This window comes from Physella acuta, unplaced genomic scaffold (genome assembly GCF_028476545.2).
Source record: "Physella acuta isolate Inbredline_101_S28 unplaced genomic scaffold, ASM2847654v3 ptg000454l, whole genome shotgun sequence".
Taxonomy (NCBI): Eukaryota; Metazoa; Mollusca; class Gastropoda; family Physidae; genus Physella; species Physella acuta.
The window spans coordinates 276,789-300,106 of record NW_026731973.1 but is presented as its reverse complement, the minus strand read 5'-3'; the positions used below and the strand labels follow the sequence as shown (position 1 = coordinate 300,106).

At 31.4% G+C, this 23,318-nt stretch overlaps 3 protein-coding genes across 3 annotated transcripts in view; all 3 read left to right on the top strand.

Annotated features, from left to right (window-relative positions):
* The window catches only part of LOC131943413 (D-beta-hydroxybutyrate dehydrogenase, mitochondrial-like), a 143,521-nt gene that overhangs the window by 57,738 nt on the left and 62,465 nt on the right, over positions 1-23,318 (top strand). The window lies entirely within an intron of this gene.
* On the top strand, positions 4,494-9,894 carry LOC131943387 (kelch-like protein 41). Its single transcript, XM_059303485.1, has 4 exons — positions 4,494-4,700; positions 4,919-4,955; positions 6,064-6,930; positions 9,864-9,894. The coding sequence occupies exons 1-4, from the start codon at positions 4,643-4,645 to the stop codon at positions 9,892-9,894; spliced, it is 993 nt and encodes a 330-aa protein (XP_059159468.1). The 5' UTR covers positions 4,494-4,642.
* On the top strand, positions 15,773-19,322 carry LOC131943414 (kelch-like protein 40b). Its single transcript, XM_059303534.1, has 4 exons — positions 15,773-15,843; positions 16,391-16,487; positions 16,697-16,739; positions 18,102-19,322. Exons 2-4 carry the CDS (start codon positions 16,436-16,438, stop codon positions 19,099-19,101), a joined length of 1,095 nt encoding a protein of 364 aa, XP_059159517.1. The 5' UTR covers positions 15,773-15,843; positions 16,391-16,435; the 3' UTR covers positions 19,102-19,322.

Genomic DNA, 23,318 nt, shown 5'->3' with positions numbered 1-23,318 from the left:
TATTTTTAAAAGTTTAAGTATTTAAAATGGATTAAAAATCATAACTATATCCCCAGTTACCATCCCCTGTTGTTTTATATAAGAATATTCGAGAAAGTTTAGGGGAGATCACTACCGGTTTATTAAAAAAAGAAATACGTAAATAGTAACAAAATATATGCTTGCACTAAACAGATGTAGATCTAGAATCTAGATCTAAAACATAATGACAAAAAATTATTGTTACACTTTAAACATATCATTGGATTATATTTACATAACTGCTCGTGACTATATATACACCCTTCTCCAATGCTTAATATACATACAACCCATGCTTTATTTTATTTAGTTGGTTATATAAAATATGGTGCATTATTTATTATGTTTAAAGCTGAAATTGGAATTCTCCGACCAAGTTTAAACTTAGAATTATTTTTATTTTTTCAAGCTTTTATTTAACTCACTTTCTCTTCAGTCGTCAGTCAGTCGTCAGACTGTCTAGATCGAAACGACGGAGTTAAATTGCAGGCACTTCTACGTGACAGATACGGTTCATAGTTTGTAAGCAGAGTTTCTTCAAGGCATCTCTTCGGGGGTGCGAAGCCCCCACGAAAAAATTCTACCGCCCCCTGAACGAAATGAAATGTATATAATTTATATAGAAAATATATACTTTTAACAGTGTCCGCCCCCCCCCCCCCCCGCGAAGAAAGTCTACCGCCCGCCCCCGAAAATTTCTAGTGCCCCCCGGATAAAAAAGTCTGGAAGAAACACAGTAAGTGGGTCAAGACATGAAGACAAGGCATCGTGACATTCAGTTTGACTAAATTGGTCGCATAATTAATGTTTTTATAAATTAATTAAAATTTGGACCGAATTAGTAGGCTGTTCTGTCCACATGCGTCATCACGGCAAAAGCGCGTCATCACATTCGATAGGCGCACAATGGTTTTTAGTCATGCAACTCTAGTATAAATAAAACATGTAAAGCACTAAATTTTTTAAAAAAAAAAACGTTTTAATAACAATCTTTGACTAGACTACCTGTTATCTAGTTAGATAACTGTGTGTTTCGGGGGTCATCCATAAATGACATCACGTCTGTCACTCATCATCACAAAATAACCAGACCCCACAAATTCAAAAAGACGTTTTTTTATCTTTTAAAAACACCGATTTCGGTTGAGCATAGGTCTGACCACACTATCCCTTTATATACTGACGTCACATGTGACCTACTTAAATCTACTTCATCTTCCCAGTGTTCGGCCAAGTCTCAGACAACATGTTCTTGTCGTTTAAAAAAACGATTCAGGCCGAGCATGTCTCTGACCACACTATCCCTTCATATTCTTAGGACAAGGAAGCAGTTGAACTCTACTTCACCTGCCCTGTATCCCGCCAAGTTTAGATAGGCAACTTTATCATTCACATTTTTAAAAAATTAAATTTAACATTGACGTGATGTGTCTAGAACCCGTGCCAACCGCATGAAAGCCTATTACACTGACAACTTAGCTATCTAGATTCGAGACGTCATTGATGTATTTTTGTGTTATAATTTAATACTTCGAGTTTCCATATGCAACATTTTTTGCGCGCATAGGCCTTATCTAGATTTAGTAACTTTCAAATTAAATTTTATCTTAAATTAGCAAATACCATAGCTAAAAAAAAACAAAGATTTATATAAAACTAGCCGTCCCGACCAGGCCCTGCTCTAGCCTCTGTGAAAAAGAAGCTATCTGTTAAGGACCATTACCTGTGTGTTTAGTAATCATCAAATACCCGTCATTGCCCATCCTAACCACAACCAACCAAAAAAAAAAACCGCAAACATAACGCAAACACAATTGCAAATACAAACGAAAACAAAAACAAAAACCTAACAACAAACGCAACCACACCACAAACACAAATACCAAGAAAAAACAAACAAAAAAAGCAAACGAAAACAAACCAATTCGGAATGCAAACCCAACCACAAAACAACACAAAGACAACACAAAGACAACACAAACATAACACAACACAAACACAAATCAAACACAAACACAACACAACACAACACAAACACAACACAAACACAACACAAAACAACACAACACAGTTTCTAATACTGTTGACTCTCTACAAGCTCCCTAATAAAAGTCAATAGTATTATCTAATCAATAGTAATATAACTTTTACTTCGGCGCCCCACGTTTTTCATCGCTTATAGTAGAGTGATCGCTTGCATTATTGTGATGTATAGCATTTATTTTCTACTTTTTAGTTCAATCAGAAAACGTGGGTTTTTAAAAACTTTTTTATTGATAATTATTTTCTTCTTTGTTCTAAATTTTAATGTTACCCTTGGAGGGGATTTTTCCTACACCAATGAAATGTTACGATTACGGATTTCAGCCTTGCTGTCTTTCTGAATTTGCTTCAATAGCCTTTTTCTACCTAAGAACAATCTACAAAGCAGCAGTTATTTGATTTTGGAGTTTTCTAACGTACATGGGTTGCTGACCAAAGTTAACTAGCGTATGTGTTTTGTTAACAATACTTACTTGCTTGTATGAATTTTTTTTACTTACTTGTGTTATCATTAATATTTGGAAACCGTTTATGACATTTAATAAACATTATCTATGTATCGTTTTATGTTACTCAATTGGTTTTAAACTTACATTCTATATACATGAAAAAACATACTTTTTAAAAATGAATTTTTAAAATTTTAAAGTTTATTTTTTTAAAATGTATTGTTACGTTATTGTAACTGATCAGAGAAAATGATTTTGTTTGATCTAAAAAAAGCAGAAAAAAAGACCATCGTGGCAAGACCCTTGGTAAAGAAAACCATTTTAAAATGTGTTAAAAAATGTAAAGAATCACAACAGAAATATATATCTGAAGAGCTCAGAGCTGTTATTTTGGACAACTTTTATTGTATTGCAAGTGCTTGGAATGTAACATCGATGATTTTTCAGTTCTGAGATAAAATATGCAAAACAGATGATGGATCTTCAACACCCCCCCCTCCAACCCGTTCTAGTTAAGTACAACAACGATGACATTGTCAAATACCTACTCAACGATTACCAACTATTGTACACACGCTTTAAGTAAAGTGTATCATAGATCAACCCTTAAAATACTGAGACATGTTATTGTATGAACCAGAAAACATTTATTAATCAACTAAAAATAAACAACTATATATAGCCTACATACAAATCCCGCAGCTAGGCTGGAATCTATAGAAGTATGGAAAACACAGCGCGTAGTGAAAATATAGAAAAAACTCCAAACTGTTTTTTTAAATTTATCTTTAATAAACCAACACTGACTCCAATAGTTTAAATCTACAGAGAAACCTTATTACACATCTAAACCCAATTATGAAAATAAAAAATTGGTATTCTTTTTAAAAATCTTAAATAAAGTATTACTTAAAAATGCATCATAATTCAACGTATTTCAATAACAAAAACGTGTATTTACTTTTCCTACAAATTCAGAAAAAGAATCTACATTAAGCTGGGTTTTTAAAAGTTATTTTGACAAAATTGTTTCACTTGTTACTCTTGAAAATTTAATAATTTTTATTTGTGCTTTGCACAATAGCATTAAAAAAAAACCCAGAAAAAATACTTGGCCCAAACAAACCAAGACAACATTTTATTTCAAGAGAAGATTAAGCAGTTTACTAAATCCATTGTATGAAGGACGGAAGTCTTATAACTCAAAACTGTGAAAGGAAACACATTTACAACCGTGTCAATGATACTTTATAAAAAAGATCCCATTACAGCGTGTTTTAATGCAGCTTTTTTCGAGCCCGGAGAAAGCAGAAACAGATTATTTTAGTTAATTTGGTTTTTAGTATTAGTTTATTTATTATTGTTATTGTAAACAAAAATTGCAACTGTATGTATTAGTATTTGAAATAGTGTGCGTATCTAATATATATATATATATATATATATATATATATATATATATATATATATATATATATATATATATATATATATATATATATATATATATATATATATATATATATATATATATACACACAGACATATATATATATATATATATATATATATATATATATATATATATATATATATATATATATACATATATACATACATATACATACATATAAATATGAAGACCAAAATGTTTCAGCTAGCTATATATATATATTTATATTTATATTTATATATATATATATATATATATATATATATATATATATATATATATATATATACATATATGAAGACCAAAATGTTTTCGATAGGGGTCTCGTTCAACCGCCCCTGGTAACAGATATAGCCGTATAAACGAAAATGAAACCGAAAAATATCATTGGACCTTCTAATGTTTAAAAATAAAAACTTGAAACTTGAAAAGTTTCGCTTTCAGTATGTGAATACCTTACACTAGCAATACTGCATACTACATAATTTCGGGGATTCATTATTGAAAGATCTCTAGGAACTGTTTAAGATGACATCTTTAGCATCATTTCAGTGCACTATCAGGCGTATCTCATAAAATAAAATAACGATTAAATACAATTACTTTTAAATCTAGTTCTTTAACACTTCGGCTATCCAGGTCAACCTTTTACACTGCTATTTCATTATTTACAACAATGTATCAGTCAAGTATCAGTTTTGTTGGATTCGGTACCATGCAATCATCTGTTAACGGTAAGTTGTTTTCACTAGAAAAACTTATTAAATATTATTAGATCTAGTAAAAAATGAACTATAAAAACAAAGGAAAATAAAATGTATTGCCTAATATAGTTCATTTTAAAAATACTTTAGTTACTAGTACATACTGTTTTATCTAGAACGTACACAGTGGTCATTTTATAAAGTTATATTTAAAAGCATAGATTCAAGCGTTTTTTTTAATTTTTCAGGTACACAGCGAAGCCGAGACATATGTGAATATTTTAGGTAACAATGTTAAAAATAATGTTTGTTTATTGTTCGTTTACTAACTACATTTAAAAAACAAATACGTTAGTTCTAATGTTTGTTTAAATTGCTTTTTAAAAATACAATCAATCATTATTAATAAGTTAGTTTTCCAAGTACACTAATTCTACTTAGAGTACACTCCAAAATACACCCAAGAGGAGTTTGCGGCCATCATCAAATTTTAAATATTACATGGGCGTCACCACGGCAGTTTTGTAATTTGGGCGCTCAGAAATAGCCATATTTTTGCTATTCTACCAAATGGGGTCCGATGATTGAGCTGCAAATGGGTTCAAAGATACTTTGTCAATTAACGGCGCGGTCGATTTGGTAAATCTCAAGTGTTTCTTCCAGACTTTTTTCTCCCGGGGGTGGGGCACTTGATATTTTCGGAGGGCGGACAACATTTTCTAGGGGGGGGGGAACCGACACTGGTAAAAGTATTTGTTTTCTATAAAGATTTCATTTCATTCGGGGGGGGGGGGGTAATAGACTTTCTTCGGGAGGGGGGGGGGAGTTTGGGTAGCTTTGCCTGGTAGAAACTCTATAGAGCTCGTGGTTGCTAAACCGAGCAGTTACGAGTTCGAACTTTTGGGTAGATGAGGCTCGATAGCTGGGGAAAGTTACTCTTCTAGGAGAGATAACTCTATAATCAAACTGCCGTTGTTTATTCTCAGTTGGACAAAGTCTAGGGAAGCAAATACAAAAAGAAAAGCAGGTAGAAATCTAAATCAACAGCCAATATGGCGCGTAACAAGTTGGCACGTAATACTTAATTCTGTAGAGTGGGAAATCCTTCCAACTCTAAAATTAAGAACGAAGTAGAAGAAAAAGAGTTAAGTGCCAAAATATACCAGGTATCTCATATGTACGTCACGCAGATGGAAGTATGATCCTCAATGCCCCTGACTCTCCCTTGAACACTGTTGTGGATACATTTGTTTTAAAAAGTGCACATTGCACTTGGGATAAATAAAAATGTAATATGTCTGATTGTTTCTAATTATTATTGTCAATGATTCATAATAACTTTCTGTCCATAACTTTCTACATAACATTAATAAATGTAACATATGTCCAACAGGGAGCTAGGGATCGATCCTACAGACTTCTTGATGCCTGAAGTAGATATGGATATAGCCAGAGGTATTTTCAAATGTTTTCAAAGTAATATGGGAAACTTTACCGATTTGACGGTCAACGTTGGCAACACAAAGTTCAAATGTCACAAGTTTGTGTTAGGTTCCTGCTCTGGATACTTTGAGGTTTTCGCAAGAGATAAATCTGAATCAAGCTGTACAGTATATGGAATCTTACCAGAAACATTTGCTCTTATACTTGATGCTATTTATAAAGGGACGAACGTTTTAAATGAAGGTAATATGCTGCAAATCTGGCATGCCGCAGATCGACTGGGGATCAATTTGTTATTAATGGTATGTGAAAAGTTTGTGAAAAGTAAGATAACGGTTCTGAACTATAGAGATGTTTTAACGATGGCGAAAATATTGGCCTCATCAACTGTTATGGCAAAGATAAAGGAAGTGTTGGTAAAATCGTACTTCGAGCTAGTATGCTTGGATGATTTTATGAAAGTTTCACAAAAAGAATTGATGGAGATTCTTAGGAGCAATCAGTTAAATGTATGCCCGGATTTCCGTGTTTATTCCGTCTTGAAATGGGCAAGCGCTGATTATAATTCAGCTCACTTTACAGTGCGGATCATTGGAAGTTCAAATGAAAAGAACTTTAACGACGCTGCAACTGTGTGGGTCCGCAGACTTTGCCTTCATCAGCTACTCGCTATAATCCCACTCCAGAACATCTCAACTGACTGCCTCTCGCAGCTAATGAACAACAAATACATTCTAGAAGACAAAAATGCAATGGGAATCGTAAACGGCATTGCATCAAGAAGGCTTGATGTCTATGCTTATGAGAGAAACAACAGGTATGAAGAATGCAAACACTGCAATGGGTGGGGGAATTACAGTAGATACGGACGAAGCAGATACTTCAATCAAAGAGCTCTACCGTCTCGTTCTTCTAGATGGGACTATTAATTTAGTTTTCAAAATTTAGACAAAAGCTTGATGGCTCAAGTTGAGTAGAAAAACCAAAAACTCATGTTAGTAGTTCGATATTTGATTAGTAAATATTTTATTATAAACCAAAAGAAATGGGTATGACCAAATAAAGTAAATAGTTTTAACTTTTATAGAAGTGAAATTTTTGTTAGGCAACAGGTCTGTATAGTTTTAAAGAAGGATTGATTGATATTAAAGTCATATCGCCTTACTCTAGTACCGTATTAATACTGCTATCTAATGCGATAACTGTTTTTTGTCTAAGGTTAGGTTAGTGCCCCCATAGTTAAATGTTATATAATACACCATTGTTAAATTGTATTAATGTTATATAATACCTTGGTCATACTTAGGGTACAGTAGAAAATTTATTTATTTATTTTTCATTTTTGTTTTGTTTACTTTACATGTAGTCCATTAGATATATTATTTTTTAAAATGAATATCATACTTACTTTAGCAAAGAAAATATAATGATTTTATTAACCATTTAAATAAATTTATTGATTTTTTTCACTAAATAGGATATTGTTATTAACACTTACAATAATTTTATATCATTTTTTATAATTAATACAGTTTACCTACAACTTTAAATTCTCGGCTTCTAGTTTTACCATTAAAATTAAAACTGTATATAAAGCTTTAAAAATAACTTGACTAGCTGCATTTTTAAAATTTATATATATTTTTATATTCATATTTAAATCTACAATAATAAAAGAAAATATTACTTACATAACGTGTACTTAACTGCATTCTTGTAGCTTAGAACTCATTTTTGTCATACATTTCTAATTAGTTATGCTTTTGTGTGATCTGTTTTGTTGAGAAATATACTAATTTAAGTGTTAAATTACACAATACAGGTCTTACATAACATGGATATAAATGGCGTTTTTTAAAAGAATTACAGTTTTAGAGATTGAGTTTAAACCTTGATATAAGTAAATTAAATGTACTTCGTAGATCGAGCCTGATAGATCATACGTATTTTAAGAAGTAGGCCTACATTCGTCGTAGCCTTGTCAGGTATTCTGTCTGAAACAGCTGTTGAAAAGAAAATCAGGTTTGATTTTTGGCATCCTTTATGACCTGAAATCTAATGTATTTTTTTTCTAATAATAGCCGCAGGGATGAGAAGGAATATTTTCAACTTTATGGCTCCAAACAAGGCTTCCAAGATAACGTTGACGTCACGCTAACTGACTCAGTAATCAGCAATGTCGGTGCTTTGATCACGTTTCAAATGTATTACATAAATCACATAGTACACATACGCGGCTTATACAACTTGTAACAACATGAATATTGTTGATTGGATGATACTGTTGTTATTGTGGGTTCGTTCATCCACGAATACGATCAACAGTGCTTTGTAACTTCAAACTTTATTTACATTGATCCATAAAAAAAATTAATAATATTCCACAGTAGAAAAATGACCATTACATTATAGTCTAGAACAAACTGACGTGTTGACATCTTACATTTTACTACACAGTCACAGGCAAGCACCCTCGTTCACCTTGCGCTCCCCCTTTTATACACAATTTTCTCTCCCCTTACGTCAATGAGCGATCTCACAAAAGCATGGAAAAATACACGACGAGTCGCTCAGACAGTCCTTCCGTTAGCCAGGTGCTCTAAATTCATGCAACTTCATGTAAAACACAATATAATAAACATTCTCAATAATACAGTCTCTGAAATTATACAATACATTTCTCTAGATCTACAGATCAGCTGTCGAAGTAAGAAAATGTTATGAATCTAGAATTCTAGATCTAGATCTAAATCTAGGTCACAAGACTTAACGTAAATTCTAGATCTAGACTTAATGTAAATTCTACACCTATTATCTATTTCAGGCCTTAATTATTTATATAAATCTTTGTTTAGCTTCAATGAACATCTAATTCGAGAATGCATGGGATTTATCTATCTAGGTTCTTGATCTAGATATAGTAGGATCATTCGCAAACTTGGAGGCGTGGTCGGTTGCTAACAACAATGGCGTCCGGAGCGGACGCATGACTTCCGACCATTTTTAGGCCATGTTTACCACGAGCAAAATGGCGGGTTTTCACGTTAGAGTTAGCAATTTAGAGTCTGAGCTTATGTTATGCACATTCGTTTATTTTATTTTAAATGCAAAGTTATAGTTCGGCCATTGGACATGAAGAAGTTGCATCGCCTCTGCTTACTCATAATTAACTGTTAATTTCTTTAGTTTTTCCTTCGATGCCCACTTCGTTCACAAAAATCTTTTCATAAAATCCAATTGTAACGTTTCTTATACGCGGCTGCGCAGTTTGTTTTAAAAAGTTAAACTGGTGTTAAGTAAGGAGATAACTAATGAAGAAAATATTTAATATCCCTTAAATGCATATAGCTACAGAGCTGCAACATACCAGTTACTTTTCTATGAAATAATAGCCTAAGCATGTTTGATTCTGTGCATCGCGTTGTTTGACTGCTACATAGTTAACCATACAGCCTGCACATTTCTAAGTGACCTAGAGTTTTACTATCGTCAAGCAAATCTCAAATTCGTGCATACATACGTTTTCTATCCTAGCATTTGTCATTGGTGTTTCGAAGTTTAGCGAAATTGGATAAACATGTATTGGGATTTTTAAAAATATATTTCTTATTACTTAAGGCTAGTATTACATACTGTTTGTGTTTTTTTAATCAATTCATAATTTATTTATAAATAAACACAAAATCATTGTTGCAGTACTGCAACTTCATACATGTTGGCCTACTTTTTCACTATTTTTTTTTCTTTCAGCCAGGACCCTGGATCTCCAGGACCCGTGTGAACCCTTGAAATCCAGAACCAGTTTGGACCCTGGATATCCTGGACCAGTATGGACCCTGGATCTCCAGGACCAGTGTGGACCTTGGATCGCCAGGACCAGAGTGGACCCTGGATATCCCAATGGCATCTTTTATCTTTGTTGTAACAAGATCAACTACTGTCTTAAAAATTATCTCCTTACTACATAATTGTTGCAGACATGCAACAATTAGTTTTTTAATTAAAGCACATGTTTAAACTAAAATTATTTTTTACTTGATTATACTCTCCACATAACCACTAAAACAATATAAATATTTTTTCAAGCATTTTTAAAAATCATGTATTTAAGGGATATATTACCTTGCGTTTTATTGGTACATCTTGCTTGAAGCTGTCCAGTAAACACTCTGTATTGTTCTGAAAAAGCATGAGATTTTTAACATATCGTTCACTAATCATATAAAACTAGGGGAGCAGAGAATAGGTCTTATTACCATGGTATATTTTTATAAAGCGGAATGGTTGTGGTGTTTTGTTAAAATGTGTGTAACTTTCTATTAATTTAGTTTATTTTTATTTGTTATCGAAATGTAACAGTCCATTTTATATTACGTTTACGTTCTACCAGAAATAAATAAAAAAAAAACGTGTGTGCGTTAAAGTTGGGTTGTCAATCGTAAAAACATTCAATAATATTTTGTCGTTATATATAGCGTCATTTTACAGACACTTTCATATTTGATAACATTATGATAATGTCCATTTTTTGAACATAAATTGGATAATAAATTAATCTAATAACAAGTAATTTCTAATATGAAGTAATTATTGATGACTTAAACATTTGGTCACGAGGAGGATTTGTTTCGCGACTAAGAGCTGGCCACGGACTACAAAAGGGAAGATAATTTTCATTTAGAGGCCGCAAGCGACTAAAAATCAGAAAAGCGTTTGCTTTCTTTAAAAACATGATTGGGCGCTCGTGAAACCTCTTAGGTATTTTAGCGACTGATGCTATTTTAAAAATAGAAAGCTGTTTTTTTACGTTCAGTTCAAGTTTATATTTGTCGTATGTTGAATTATGAAATGACAATAAAATATAACTCAGCTTACTAGTAAAAACATTTCTTAATTGTACCGAAACATAATTTTAATGAAATGTATTTAATCAATGTTAAATTATACAACTTAAACAATCATCAAACTTTTAGATTTATTATGTTTGTTTTTATATATTATTAATAATATTTAATTATATTTACAATAACTAAATGCAATTTCATTCCTCATAATAGGAGTATTTAACTTCTGAGATGAGAAGTAAAAATTTGGCATGCTTCATAAATGTATTTAAACATTAAAATTTAGGGCCTACCTCCAATACGCTAACGTTTTGTTTACAAAGTCTACTTTACAACTAAAAATTAAGATCCGTTACACTAAATTTCATAAAAATCAAACAAGCATACATATGTATAATTATTGTATAATCTAGAGTATCAGAACATGAATATCATCACCTCCGTATCAATATTTATTTATAAATTGGACTTTTTATTACCAAAGCTAAAATTGAATTATCCATAACATTTTTAAAAAATAACGTGAAATAAAAAGCTTTAATTTTAGAAAATAATTTAACAAGCATGCAATTATTAATTAATTAGTAATACAACATATAGTGTTAGTTACGTCACAAGTTAAAGACAGTTACAAATACTTTGGACGTTTCGGCCCAAGGTCTTCGTCAGCACACAACAGTGTGGTTTCAGATTAAACATAAAAGGCAATTGGTAACACAAATTTTGACTTAGCTGGACAGTGAAAACACCTCTTGCCTAAATGCCACGATATCCAAAATTACTAATTGAATTAACCTCACCGCAGCTACCTTTTATAATTATTTATTAATAGTCAAATTTGTAGTCTCTCTGTGAACTTCAACAATGACGATTAAAAAATAATCTTTCACGACAAAAACCTAACAAAATGTATTAAAAAATTAAAATTACATAACTTAAAAAAAAGCTAAACAACTAGGTTACATGACTATGCCAATGAACATATATGCCAACTTTTAAACATAATTCAAACCCTACCCCTAACGTCAAATTTAGTCTTAAAATCGGTAAGACCATAATGTGACGTCACTAACATCTGCCCTTCTAAATTATCTTGATTCGGACGGAAATCTGCGTGTTTGTCGAAATGTCCTTCCTTTACAAAACACAAATTAAAAGCTTCATCACATGTTTTATCTCTATCTCATATTTTTTCTCACACATGTACAAAACCACATAACCATGAACTTGAAAAGGGTAGGCCTATATAAATCATGTAATAACAATTAAATAAAAACCTGTTAAATTTACATTTGTAAAAACTTCGCATTACTAATTGAAGAACCAAGTTTTAATTGTTATAAGCTTCACACGTCTGCATTGACAATTAAAGGAGACGTAATATAATTTAACGAAATCCCGAAACTATTTGTTGGTATAAATGTGATGAAATTGAAAATGAAATGCAACGCTGGAATAATTCTATTTTCACACAACGGGAATGCAACATTTTGTATCAGTTTCAAAATCACGAGCATCTACGTCGCAATAATTGCTTGACACCGAAATTTAGATTGATTTTTAGTGTTTGATACCTGCAAATATGTTGGATGTTGTTTTTTACATTATTTTGCACTATGGAAAAGGGGATTGAGCTTATAAAAAATGCAGGTCTATTTTTTTAAATAAGTAAAGTATTTTGTATTGCTTACAATAGCAAGATAATTATTTTTTTTTTAAATATAGGATAAACTTACAATGTTAAAATGTTTGTTTTTTTTGCTTTGAATGCGTGATAAAATTTGAGAAAGGAGGAACCGAATCCACACGTTTTACAGTGCATCTAAACAACTATATCGCTTTGTTTGTCTCTTCTGCATTACTTTCATACATCAGCATTATCTTTTTCCCGTTTGTGCCCATGACACAATGAATAGATGAAGTACGGTTAATCTGTTTCTATTATCAAGACATGAAATAATAGTGTTGTCAGCACTATGACTAAACGCATTTGCGTTCCCTAGCGTTAGTTAGGTACCATCAGATCTGAGTGGACTCAGGGACGTACTGCAGTCTGAATTGAGATATGAACCTTGGACCTTCGAGCTAGCTGACAAACCGCTCACTTTCCTTCCGATTGCCATGAAACTTTAAAAGTGAATGAAAATGCTCATCGGAAGCTTTCTGTGTAAAACATCTTTCGAATGGACAGGGTTTGATTTTGCGCCCAGAGTTACCCAATGGCTTTTTAGATCTTTTGATATGAAATCCTGCGCATAGTAATCATGTATACTACTTGAGTTAACTGTTAAGCAGTATATGACATATATCTGCTGGTCGGGTGACTCGCAGCACCCTGGACTACGCCGTTAACACTAGGGTACCTACGTTCGTTTCAAAAAGTGCCTTACATTATGGATAATTTGGGCTACTAAAATCGTGGAATAAATCAAAATAGAAGCGTGCACAATCGAGACGATAGTCGTGTGACCGGGAGCGCTCCATGATCTTCTACGAGCACCATGTTGTTTTCTACCTCACTTCGTTCTACGTAGTTTCAAGGTCTGGGATTTTTTTCTTATGCAAAATGCTTCTGTTACTACAATGATAGCGATAGTGTGGACAGAAAAATACGTCACACGTCTAAAAATACATTTTGGTAACAATAATTTAGTTTAAAAACCCGGCTGTTCAATGCTATTTATGTGGTTTTTAAAAAGTAATTTGTATTAGTTCAGGCCGAGATAATTTTATACATTTCATTTTGTACGTCTTGATAAGTAGATCTATAGATCTAAATCCAATTTGAATCTTCTTCTTCTTCGTTCTTAATTTTAATGCTGGAAAGGGTCCCCTTCCAACACAATTAAGGATACGTGTCAACTGGATATGCGCCAATGAGGCAATTGACTCCCATTTCAGCCTGCTTTTCTTTTATTTTTGGATTTGCTTCCATAGCCTTTGTCCAAACAAGAATAAACTACTATGCAGCAGTTGTTTGATTTTGGGGTTGTCTCTCCTAGAAGAGTTGCTGTCCCCTGCTAACGAGCCTCATCTGCCCGAGGGCTTGAACAGTTTAGCAGTCATGAGCTTTACCGACTCTGCACGCCAACCCCCATTTATATTGCGTAGGCTACTTTTTAATTATGTATTTATTTATGTATTTATTTATTTTACATTTAAAAAAAATGAGTACTTTTATTTGCAATTTAAAACAAATGTAAGAACATCAACCTATTTTATAAAATTTAAATATTCTTATGAAACGAAGTATTTTAACAAATGTACGTATTGAGATGGATTTACAAATGTATGCAATAAAAAATAAAAAGATATGTTGTCTAGAACATTTTTAACTATATTTATTTAAAAAATGTATACAGGGATGTAATAAATAATGAGCATGTACTAGTGAAAAATTCAAAGTCGAATGAGAGGAGGGTTCAAGGTTATGTTACTGATTATAAGCACTTTTTCGGTTACATAATTAAAAATGTGTTTCTACAATCGAATGCTGCTTTATTTATGTTTTTCCTTCTTTAAAGAAAATTTAGTTTAATAGGCCTAAATCCAACATATTCTTTTCAACAAAAGTCCTTATTTTTAAGTTATCCATATATTGCTGTAGATACTGATCTCATAGCCTCGGGACATGCAGAAAGGGAAAGAGAGAAAAGTGCACACATGGGCTTTTATATAATAGGATGCACTAAGAAGTAGAAATAAAATTATTTTCTTTAAATACATAATAATACACTACTAATTTATAAATAAATAGATTACAGGATTGGATCGCTTTGGCAGTGAGGTTTCCAACTCTGATTTTATTTCGCTCTTTCTACACTGCTGATTCCAAGTTGTATCGGTATGCTCTGTCCCTTGAATCCATAAGCTTTGTTGAGAGATGGTGTCTATTACATTGTGGACATCTAACTCATCTGTCTAACTGCCCAGACCTTGCGCTTGGATTTCCAAAGCAGAATTTAATAGTTGATTTTACTTTGGAAACAAAGTATCATGTTATTTAATGTTCTTATGTTGTTGTTTTGGAAGCCCATAAGCTTTTTTCGGCATAGTTTTATTTTTATTTTGGGGTTCTTTTACTTGGTTAGTGTTATTATTTATTTGTTTATTCTTTAATTTTCTTACTTACCTGTTTATTTATTTTGCTTACATTAATTATGAATTGATTTTTGTCCAAAACATCCTCAACGGGTATTGCAATCTCAATTAACGTTCCACTAATACAATGCGATTGAGTTACAACCTGATTGGTAATACGATGATTTTAAACAGTGTACAATCAATAACCAATGATATTGAGATTTTTACATTTTCCATTTCTTTAAATTGATATTTTAGAAACAGTATATTCTGTACGAACGTATATTTTGATACACCATACAGTTTGGGTTTGCATGTGAGTGATACACAATCCATGGTTAATTTGTTTGTGTAATAATTGTAAAGATGTAGACTTATATTATTTAAAGACCACCTTCAATAATTTTCTAATTCTTTCTTTCTCTCTCCCTATCCTACACTATCTCTTACCCCCTTACATTATATATAAAATTGAAAGCAAATGTACTATGTAATGTTTTACTCACGATCATGTGATATTAAGTAGAGATTTATTGATTAATGCGTATGCAGTGTATGAATCATGCATATAACATAGAAGCAATTTCGAAACTATTTCAATATTTTGAATTCCCGAAGAGTAAAATTATAACTCCAACACGGAAATGTGTCAGTTTCAATTTCATAATCTGTATGCAAGCAAACAGATAAGGAGTTTCATTACAAAATTTTCCATTTTCCGAGATTTGCAGCGACAGACGTGGCAAGCTTTCATATCCAAATCAGAGTGTTTATATAAAACATTGTTTATCAATTTAGTGACGGTAAGTGTTTTAACACTCTTTAGAGATTGTGATTAATTGTGTATTAGACCAAGGGAAGATAGTGATTAAAAAGTGTGATGGTGCATGTGTATTGTAATTTTTTAACACGATTATTGCGGCAGGTATATTTGAAGCAGTTTGAAACTTTGCGCTGTCTTTTTAGGGCGGTCTTGAATTTGAGTGACAGCCTATTATAAGCAGATGAATTATTTGAACATGGGCTAAAAACTTGACAAGCTTCTGATGTTGCATGTGTTTATCTGGTTAATATTTTAAGTTGTAATTTTAACTGTTGTTTGCCTTTTAGCTGCATCGTTGTTATTCTTGGAAAATCTAAATTTTTTAATTTCATTTTATTGCCTATTGTTTAATTTTCATTCCGCGTTCATAATGAACATTTTGCTGAAATAAACTTTATAATTTATGAATATATATTGGTGATAAGGTGTTGATATCCATTCTCATAGTTTTAAAAACATGACCAGGAAGCAAATTAAATAAACGCTTGTTATAAAAGCTTGTAAAAACCTAAATGTAATACTTTCAGGCCAGCAGGTCAGCCATTTACACAGTCATTTATATATTATCCTCAATGTATTATCACCAAGAACAAGATCTTCTCCAAGGATTAAATACAATGTTCAGTAAGTCTTATTTGTCTTACAAAGAAAAATTACTTTTACTTTGCTGATACTACTGTTCCGACTAAATAGAATGTATTTAACATGTTTTAAACTTTTCCTGAAATACTTATATTAAATAATTTTGAGGTTTAGACTGCTAAGTAAAGAACGTATACACCGCTTATAATAAAATAGTTCTAATTATGTGTATATATACTATCCTATTTCAGTTGTAGACCAGAGACTGAACCAGGACGATACATCCCAGTTGAGGTAATGATACTGATATAAATGTTTTGGATATTTATCGGTTAACCACTTACGAATATTAAAAATATTTAATAATTAGTTGCTTTTTTAAAAATATATTAGGCCATATATATAGATAAGTTTACTAATGAGCATTTCTCAATTCTCGCATTGGCTGGCTCGCTGGGTCAATGTCTGAATAATTAAAAATTGGGAGTGTCGTTTGTAAACTGTCGTCGCGAGAACTACCCGGTTACTTCAATTCCATTGTCCCATCTAGATGACGGTAGGATGACGTTTAAATTATTTTGGCTGCTGTTTTAATGTAAGCAATGTGCTCCTCGGCTCATTAAAAAAAAGAAAGGTAACAAAAAGTGTCTTTAGCATTAATGTTACTCCATTATGGAAAATATCAATGTAATAAGTACCGGCGGGTGTGAGAGAGGGGGGGGGAGACAGAAATTAATGTGTGTTTATGTTTGTAACTGGCGCGCAGACCCTTGTAAGTCTCTAAACGTCGCAGTCTCTCGGTGCTTTTCGTGAGACGAACCATTTCGGATAATGATGAACGATTGGGTCGGCCGAAAACTGTAACCAATGATGATAACTATGTCGCACAAGTCTACCGAAATGGTCATGTACACGTTGTACTTAAAGAAATAACAAGGACAATGATCAGTCTAAGTGCCGTGCTTGCTGACTCCGGTCTAAAACGTGTTTGACTGAGCGTTTACCCTGCCCTGTCTGACAGGTTTTAAACATCAGAGCATCATAGGAGGAGTGATAACCTAAAATTTAAATTATGTATAGAAATTAAATATAATAATTGTAATACACACATATGCTTTAAATTATAAGATTGTAAAAATGTCAGACCATCCTCGAATATTTATATATAAAGGCCTATATATGTATTTATAAATATATTATATAATATATATATATTATATAATATATATATATACATACATACATATATATATATATATATATATATATATATATATATATATATATATATATATATATATATATATATATATATATATATATATATATATATATAATTATTTATATATATTAATATATGTATATATATATATATATATATATATATATATATATATATATATATATATATATATATATATAATATTATATATATATACATATATATATATGTGTGTGTGTGTGTGTGTGTGTGGGTGTAAGTATATCTACATAAATATATATTATCTCAAATTATGTTAGCATATCTTAGCTTCGCTTTGTTTAACTTAGCTTTCGAATAATATATTTCTATTATTTTTTAATAATTGATTAACATTATTTTTATAACGAAATCGATTATCGAAATCATGTACCAAAAAGGATTATTATCAACAGGGACCTAGAGATCAATCAGTCAACTACCATTAACTACTCGATACCTCAAGTGGACAAAGATATTGCAACAGATATTGTCAAATGTTTTCAAGACAACATGGAAAACTTTACTGACTTCACTGTCAACATTGGTGATTTTCAGTTCAACTGTCACAAGTTTGTTCTCAGTTCCTGTTCTGGTTTCTTTGAGGCTCTCATGAGGACAGATATGAGAGAAAAATCTGAATCAAGCTGTACCATAGAGGGCATCTCACCAGAAATATTTGGTCTTATAATGGATATCATTTATAAAGGGAGAAATGTTTTAAATGAGGCTAATATGTTGCAAATCTGGCATGCCTCAAACCAACTGCAGATCAAGTTGTTAACGACAGCAAGTGAAAAATTTGTTCAAAGTAACATAACTGTGATAAACTACAAAACTATTTTAACAAACGCAGAAATGTTGAATTCTTCAACTGTTATAGCAACTATCAAGGAAGTTTTGGCAAAATCGTTCTACGACCTTGTATGCTTGGAAGACTTTATGAAAATTTCCTTTGAAGAATTGCTGGAAATTCTTATGAGCTGTCAACTAAATGTTTGCCCAGATTTTCGTGTTCATTCAGTCTTAAAATGGACAGGCACTGAGGATAATTCCACTTACTCCACAAGACAAATCGTGGGAGACTTTAAGGATAATTCATGTTATAACCCAACAAATTTCTTACAACGCAGGACTTGCCTAAGTATGTTATTAAAGGCAGTGCCACTCGAGAACACGACCACAAAGTGTCTCTCTGAGCTGATGAACAATGAGTACATGCTGGAAAACAAAGAGGCGATGAGGATAGTAAACGGAATCGCTGCAACCAGGCTGGATGTTTATCAGCAAGATAAGAAAAAAGGCAATAAAATGTATGCGGAATGTAAACACTGCTTTCAGATGAGGATTTCACCAAAACACCAGAAAAGCTGGTGTTTAGGCAGCATACACCAACTTGATTTAATTTTTGATTAAAAGAAAAGATAATGTTTAGGTTGTAAAGAGCACACATGCGTTAACGTGAATAAGTAGAATGCGTGCGTAGTAATCATTTTACATTAAATCAAAATAGATCTATTACCACAAAAGTCGAAAAATATTAGACCGTTACATAGAAGTAACATTCAGATTAGGCACAGTTGTATTGCTTTAAAGACGGATTAATTCATATCATATTCATATCACATCCTTCAGTTGTAGGATGTATTTATATTTATATATATATATATATATATATATATATAGAGATATATAGAGAGATATTATAATGTATATTTTGTTTGCCTCAATACAAATATTTAAGACGCTAACAGTTTTCATCTAGTGTTTGTGCGCCATTGTTATAGTTAGTGTAATACATAAGCCCATGCTTAGGCTATTAAAAAGATTTGATTTTACATGATTTTATTTACTTTATTTACATGTCTTTGTGGGAAGCCCAGTAAGCCCTATTACCCCATTGAATATCGTATTTAATACAGTATAGATAAGATTATAATAGGATATGGCAATGTAGTAAGTTATCACTTTTTTTCGAGATTCTGGTATCATAATAAACTCTTTGATGTGTGTTATTTTATTTTCTAATAACTAATATTATTTAACAGCAGTTATGATTGCAATACCACATGCTTTACCATTAAAATTAAAAACAAAATTGACCATAGTTTGTTTCATTTCATATATCGTTATCTTTTTACAAACGTTTTCAAGCACTGCTTGGTAGAATCTATTGTTTGGCTGCAAACAAGAAATTATCAGATTCGGAAAGTTTTCGAATTTTAAAAGTTTACGTAGGAAATAAATATTGAAAATAATGCCATGTTTCAGAAAGTCTGCTTCGCGATATAAGAATCCTGAATGTGAAATAAATAAAAATTAGAAATAGGTGCTACGGGTCATTTAGAGTTTAGGTTAGAATTGTCTAGAATAGAAACTAGGGAAGTGTGTTTGTGTGTTGAGTTTTACTGCGTTTGTCTATGTATTGTTATCACCAGGAAAAATGCGAATATAAAAAGGGGTGTAAGTGGTTAGGCAGTTGGTATAGATAATTAACAGCTAAATGAGGGAGTTGGAGGAGAATTGCAAGAATTTAAAGGAGAAGAATAAACACCTTATACACTTCTTGTTGGAGTGTTGTGTTTTTGGTGCGCTTTTAAAAGTTGATGTTAACAGGAGGAAATTCCAAGTTTTTGGAAATCGGCGCTGATTCATTGAGATGAAAGAAGAAGAAACCTTATGGACACTTAACCCAAACACTTCTTCTCTTGTTGCTGCCAGCATTCACGAAGAATTATATGATGAATTTTTGGAGGAGCGGAAAGAATCCCCCGCAGGTACCTTGTTTAATGAAAACCTTTTCATTATGCTGTGTTATGTACCATTCATGGACAACATGTGAAGATGCTTCTTTTTTAAGTTTTAATTCCGTTTGTGTCTACGTAATTCAGTGCGATGGGATTTCAGAAATTCTCCTTAAAAATAAAATAATCAAATACATTAAGAGCTATGAATTACATTAAGTTGTCGTTAACAAAAAAATCAATCGCGAATTTATATTTTGCATGCGATTTCAACCAAAGCATTAAATCCATTTACAGATACGAGTTTTTTTTAAATATACTAGTAAATCTAATTTTAGGTATTACATTATTAATTATTATTAAATTAAGTCTATTAAAATTGCTTTTTTTTATTGTATGGGGGTCGCTTGACAATAGCTTTTAAAAACGTTTGTGAATCAGTGTTCTATAATATTTAAAAAAAAAAAAGACTACTCGGACCAAGTACAATTTAATAATCGAATAACATAAGTATCTTGTAAGTTAGTTTTTAAATTAGGTCATGGGTGTTTTAGGTAATTGAAAATCAGTGAATCATTTGAAAAAAAAATTATTAATATTATTCGTATTTTTTAAAATTGCAACACTCAATCTGACAAAAAGCTACTATTTTGCTTTAAAATGGTGATAGAACTGCTTCAAGCAGTTGATGAAAACATAGGTCGCTATGTATTGCAAACTCTGTCTATGATATTTGTTTCAAAAACATAACAAATTACGGCAATGATTGAGGACAAGAAGGTCCAAAAAAATCTATTAATATTCATTCGGTTTTTATTGATTTGTTTGTTATTGTCAAAATAAACATATACATGTATATGTTCTTATATATATATGTATATATATATATATATATATATATATATATATATATATATATATATATATATATATATATATATATATATATATATACATTTTAAATAGGGTTAGTGTTTCTATTATGATATATTGTCATGAATGTAATTTTGATGTGTAAATTTTTGGAATCATCAATTATCTTGGAATTCTTACAACTGGAAGAAACGCTTGAATACCAAAGGTTCAACTTAGATGATTTCCACTGATGGTATACTTCTCTCTCTCTCTCTTTCTCTCTCTCTCTCTCTCTCTCTCTCTATATATATATATATATATATATATAAGCATATACATATTATATATATACATATATATATATATATATATAAATAATAGGCATATGCCATATCCGCAATCATAGAGACTTGAAGTAAACAAAAAAGATTGAACATTTAAATTTCAAAATGAAACAATTTTGCTTTCAGTTTTTATATTCATTACTAGCGCAGTACAAGTATTTTCGGGAATTCTTAAAGATGAACTGTTCTAGGAAACGTTAAGCAGACATCATTATCACTTAATGTTTTTAGTCGTATTTATTAAACTAGAAAACAACATTTTTTAAACTTTAAAAACGCAGGGTTATAATCCCATTCGGGTCTACCACCTATTCTGTTATTATTTATTGTATACAATGCATCGTCAGCGTGAAGAAAGATTCTCAAATGCACCTTTCGATAGAAATCGACGACAGCTATGGGGTATGTTGTACTTTTTGGCAAATTATTTTTACTGTTTTTTGATAAAAATAAACACGAAAACAAAACAACGAATAAATAATAAAAGCTATGTTTAATTAGATTGTATTTTAAAAAGATGCTTAGAATGTTTTATTTACTCTTCACGCTTTATATTTTTAAACTTTTAATCCTAAAATATTTTGTCGATAAATTATGCATTATTTATACCTAAACGTTAAAAGTATTTGGGTAACTTCGTGTTACGCTTTTTCAGATGGCGGAGAGAGACGTGACAATGAAGAAAAATTAAAATTAAGGCAAAGGTATTTTTTAAAATTCTTATGTTTATAAACCTAATAATCAGGGGCGTAGCCATGATCTTCTCATGGGGGGGGGTTCAATTTTTTTCGCGCATATATATATATATATATATATATATATATATATATATATATATATATATATATATATATATATATATATATATATCACATCAGTGATTTGATATTTGTTTTTAATACATTGGCTGCATTTTCTTTTGATAAAACAAATAATGAGTTGATTGGTCACAAAAAATGTCTTTTACATTTCCTCTTTCATTTCTATTTAAATGGTTGATGGTAAATAGCTTTGCAAAATAACACTCTAAAGTTATTATTCTGGTATGTGCATTAGTCTATTGAAGTCCATTATATAAAAAGTATTGTGTTACTGTTTGTCTTTTTCCGTCTAATCTGTAACCACACTGTTGTGTGCTGACGAAGACCTTGGGTCGAAACGTCCATAGTAGTAGTAACTCTCTTTAGCTTGTGAGGCAACTAACACTATCTTTTTATTACTAATTGAATTAACCTCACTGCGGCTACTATTTGTATTAAAAACAGTACATCGCTAAGCTTGATCTCCATTATATGAAGAGAGTTAAAGAGTATTTCTATATGTTGCTTACAAAACCTAATGAGTGAATCTTTTACCTAAATCGTGACCATTGTTATTATTCTCGTTTGTTATAATTCTGATTCTTGTGGCTGGTCGATTCTAAGCAATACTAAACAAATGTATTCAAAGGTATTCTAACACCTAAGAAAAAAATTAAAATGAATCCTTATCCAAAATAAACTGGGAGTGATCTCCCCTAAACTTTCTCGAATATTCTTATATAACGCTACGTGGGATGGCAACTCGGAATATAGACATGATTTTTAATTACTTAAACTTTTAAAAATTAGAATAGAACTGCACACCAAGCGAACGCCAAAACAAAATGTGCATAATAGTGCGGAATGTTATTAGTATTTTATAAATTTAC